A 3,893-nucleotide genomic window follows, 5' to 3' on the forward strand; every position below is an offset into this window, starting at 1 on the left:
GTGAAAAGAAGGGCCATCTGTACCCCAAGGTTTATAGCAGCAATGGCCACAGTCGCCAAACTGTGGAAAGAACCATACTCATTATTTTTAACAAACAGGACAGTTATTTATCCATGGAGCCATACAAATGCTTCAGTACTTTAAGTAGATCATGTAGCTCACTTTTGCCTTTTCACACACTCTAAAACAATGAAATTTTAGAGCATGTCTATCTCTAAGACTCATAATAAACTGTAGTGAGCGTGTAAACTTTATATTATTTGGTGATAATATTTCAAAGAAAATAAAATGAAAGCAGATTTTAACACAGCTAAAATTATGTCAATAGGTTTATTTGTTTTATTTAAATTTCTTAAGCTGATTTCAAGACAAATCAGAAATGTAAATTTGTTATGCTATCCTGAGGGAGCTATGACAAAATTATTCTTAGAAATAATTTCTTTGGAATAATAGAAACCTGCATTTCAAAACAATACATTTGTATAGAAGGTTGGTAGAGACACTGTACTTATTTTTAAATACAGATTTATTTATTTTTAAATACTGATTTAAATTTGGTAACATCCCATTTTGATTTCATCTGTTATTTTTTAGATTCCAAATAAACTTTTACTTTGTTTTGACTCTGCTAGCTAATACGATAGCCACTAACCACTTGTGGTGATTAAAATTAAGATTAAATAAAATTAAAAATTCAGTTACTTGGTAGCACTAACCCCATCTTATGTACTCAAGAACCACATATAGCCAATAGCTACAATATTGGTTATTCACAGATTATAGAATTTATGTCATTGCAGAAAGTTACATTGTACAGTGTTGTTTTAGAGATAGTATGTACTCTGCTATACAATTTACAATTTAAAGTGATAAATCTCACATATCTAAAAAAATAGTTAAATGTTTTGAAGCATTTCTAAATAGTATCAGCAGGTCTACCTACTTTCTACTTGGTGCTTATTCTCCTAATTCTGCCTTTGTGACATATATATCAACACCCTCATATTAAGGTTGAAGAAACTGAAATTCAGAAAAATTAAGCTGGAGGTGACATATCTAGTCAACAGTAAGCACAAAATTGTGATCCATATCTTTCTGAATCCTGCATATTTTCCTATTTCATCAAATAAGATACCATTGTAGGGATTTTACCTAAAAAACCCTCATTTATAAATTGTCTATCCCTTCTCTTTCTGTTTTTATTTCTTATAGTCACACACTAGTGTGTATTTCACTTGAATCTGCTCAAAAAAATACATGACCTTCTATTCCTGAATGTATTTATAACTAAATATGTCTTTACAACATATCAAAATCAGCTGAGTAGTTTTCCAATATTATACATCTTCCAGGCCAAAACCTTCAGATTATATACATCAAAATATGTATGTGTTCTTAGTATATTTTGTAACATTGGCTGTTAGGTTCTTCAATAATCTGGTAGTGAATAGTCAGGAAATGTTTATAGAACATCAAAAACCCTTAACTAATCTATATTAAGTCTGAATATTTGCTCATTCACACATTTTCCAAGGTCACTCAAGTGCATGGAATGATTTCATATATCCAAATCTGAGTTCCTACTATCCTATATATTATATAGGTGATTAAAAGGAATTATCCATTCACTTGATAAACAAGATGCCTCTGCACACATTTCAAATAAAATTATTCCACCTATTCTTCCTTCTGCCATCTCTATCCCAAGAACCAAATCAGACCAAAACACATTCTTCAGATAAACTGAATTTTTTTGGCTAAAGGTCTTACATACCCTTTATAGCAAATTGGTGTTCTGTGTCTTCAAAGAATTAGAACAAAATGAAAATATATAACATTAATAGCACATTGACTAAAATTAAATCTCATTCTAGTGACTCAAGAGATGCTTAAAGATATTTCCTTGAATTGAAATTACTATGAAAAATATTAATTATTCTATATATGTGAAGAAACATTAGTAATAAAAAAGTTGTATTCACCACTCAAATTTCTTTGGTACTTTTTTTCAAACGGCAAGAGAAAACTTCCTATCTATAATGATCACTGAGTAAATCTGATAAATTTGTGTATTCATTCTTAATGTTTAAATTTGTTTGTTTATGCCCACCTTGTGGTAGAGTCATGACTAGACAAATTAAAAGTGAGTTATTGGGTGGGTTATTTATTGTAAGGAGCAGGGCTGAGCTCCTTATCTGACCCCTATAATAGATTGTTAAGGGAAACATAAGCAAATTCTTGAAAATAAATATAAATAAAATAAAAATTCATAAGCTTCATAAATCACAAAAAATGCATTGATGAGCCTGCCCCATTATGCTTAAACATAAAAAAAATAGGGTGATGGCTTGCTTAAAATTTGAAGTATGCAAAGATACTTTTTTTTGTTTTTTGTTTTTTAAAAATGAATTATCTTGAACAAAGTGTTTTTAATACGTACCTTAATTAACTGGTAGTTTTGAACTCCATTTATTCCTATGTCAGGATCAATGGCTGCCGGGAGAGCATATCGAGAGTTTATAGCCGAGTTCTCTGGAATTGATATGTTGATAACTGTTGCTGGGAATAATGGTGCATTATCATTTATGTCTTCTATCAGAAAACGTATCTTAACCAGTCTAAATATTTCATCTGGCAAAACGGCAACTTCCACTTCATAAAAGCAACGGGTTTCCACCACAATACCAGAACACAATTTCTCACGATCAATGCGAGTTCCAGCAGTAAAGATCTCACCAGTACCTTCTTCAATTCGAATCAGAGGTGCATCACCAGTCTTGTACACTAGCTTAAACTGCATAGGGGATGTTAAGGTCTTGTCTGGAACCTGTGACAAGTTGAGGTCTTTCAGCAAGTCGCCTATCAGAACGTTTTCTGGTATTTCTTCTCGGACAGTGTAGTTTTTCTCCTGGGCGCCAGACTGAAATACGACACATGCTAAAAGAACTGCAAATATATACGTCCCAGACAACAAGTCCATTCCAGGCACAATTGTGATGGTTCTCTGTATCAAGCCACAGAAAACTGTCAAAGAAGAGAGAGAGAGAGGAAGATGAAGAAGAAATTATTAAAGCCAAACAAGCACTAAATGTATATTAACTAGGGGCGCCTGGGTGACTCAGTGGGTTAAGCCTCTGCCTTCCACTCAGGTCATGATCTCGGGGTCCTGGGATCAAGCCCCACATCCGGCTCTCTGCTTGGCGGGGAGCCTGCTTCCCTTCTTCTCTCTCTGCTTGCCTCTCTGCCTACTTGTGATCTCTCTCTGTCTAATAAATAAATAAAATATTAAAAAAGGAGAAGAAGAAAAAAAATCTGTGCTAACTAAATGCACACTTTTAAAATCATTAAATTAAAATATTAGCAAAATTTGCTCTTAAATAATATGCATTTTTCATTAAGATAAAAGTAAATTATACAACATAACTAATTAAAAGACTCAGTATTTGTAAAAGTGGTCACCATTGATAAAATATATAAAAGAGCCAGAGATCAGCTAGATAGATTATCTAAAGATTGCAAACACCTGAAAATCCATCGGCAGATCGAAGAGAAGAAGAAGAGCAATTCTGGAAACAGAAAAACAACCACTTTCTGAAAGAAGATCAAAAAGAAATCCAGCCGAGACCAAGTTCACCTACCAAGGAGTGCGGTTTCAATACCAAGGAGAGCAGCAGAATTCCAGACGAGGAGAAAGCAAAGCACGGAACTCATAGCTTTTTCCCTGTGATTTTTTTTAGTCTTGCAGTTAATTTAATATTTTTCTTTTTCATTTATTGTTTTTTTTTTCTCGCCTTTGGGTAAAATTTTTTTTAACTTTTACCTTTTTCTTTATTAACGTGTTTAACTAGTTTATCTAATATATATATTTTTTCTTTTTTATATTTTTCTTATTT

The 3,893-nt window shown here is 32.5% G+C and overlaps 1 protein-coding gene across 1 annotated transcript; it reads right to left on the reverse strand.

Annotated features, from left to right (window-relative positions):
• Positions 1-2,440: 2,440 nt before the first annotated feature.
• On the reverse strand, positions 2,441-2,980 carry LOC132009017 (protocadherin-11 X-linked-like; the record flags this gene model as incomplete). The annotated part of the gene is made up of 1 exon (XM_059387448.1): positions 2,441-2,980. A coding segment is annotated over exon 1 (540 nt), but the record flags the coding sequence as incomplete, so codon positions are not given.
• Positions 2,981-3,893: the final 913 nt, after the last annotated feature.

Source organism: Mustela nigripes, unplaced genomic scaffold (genome assembly GCF_022355385.1).
Source record: "Mustela nigripes isolate SB6536 unplaced genomic scaffold, MUSNIG.SB6536 HiC_scaffold_3248, whole genome shotgun sequence".
In the NCBI taxonomy this organism is placed as follows: Eukaryota; Metazoa; Chordata; class Mammalia; order Carnivora; family Mustelidae; genus Mustela; species Mustela nigripes.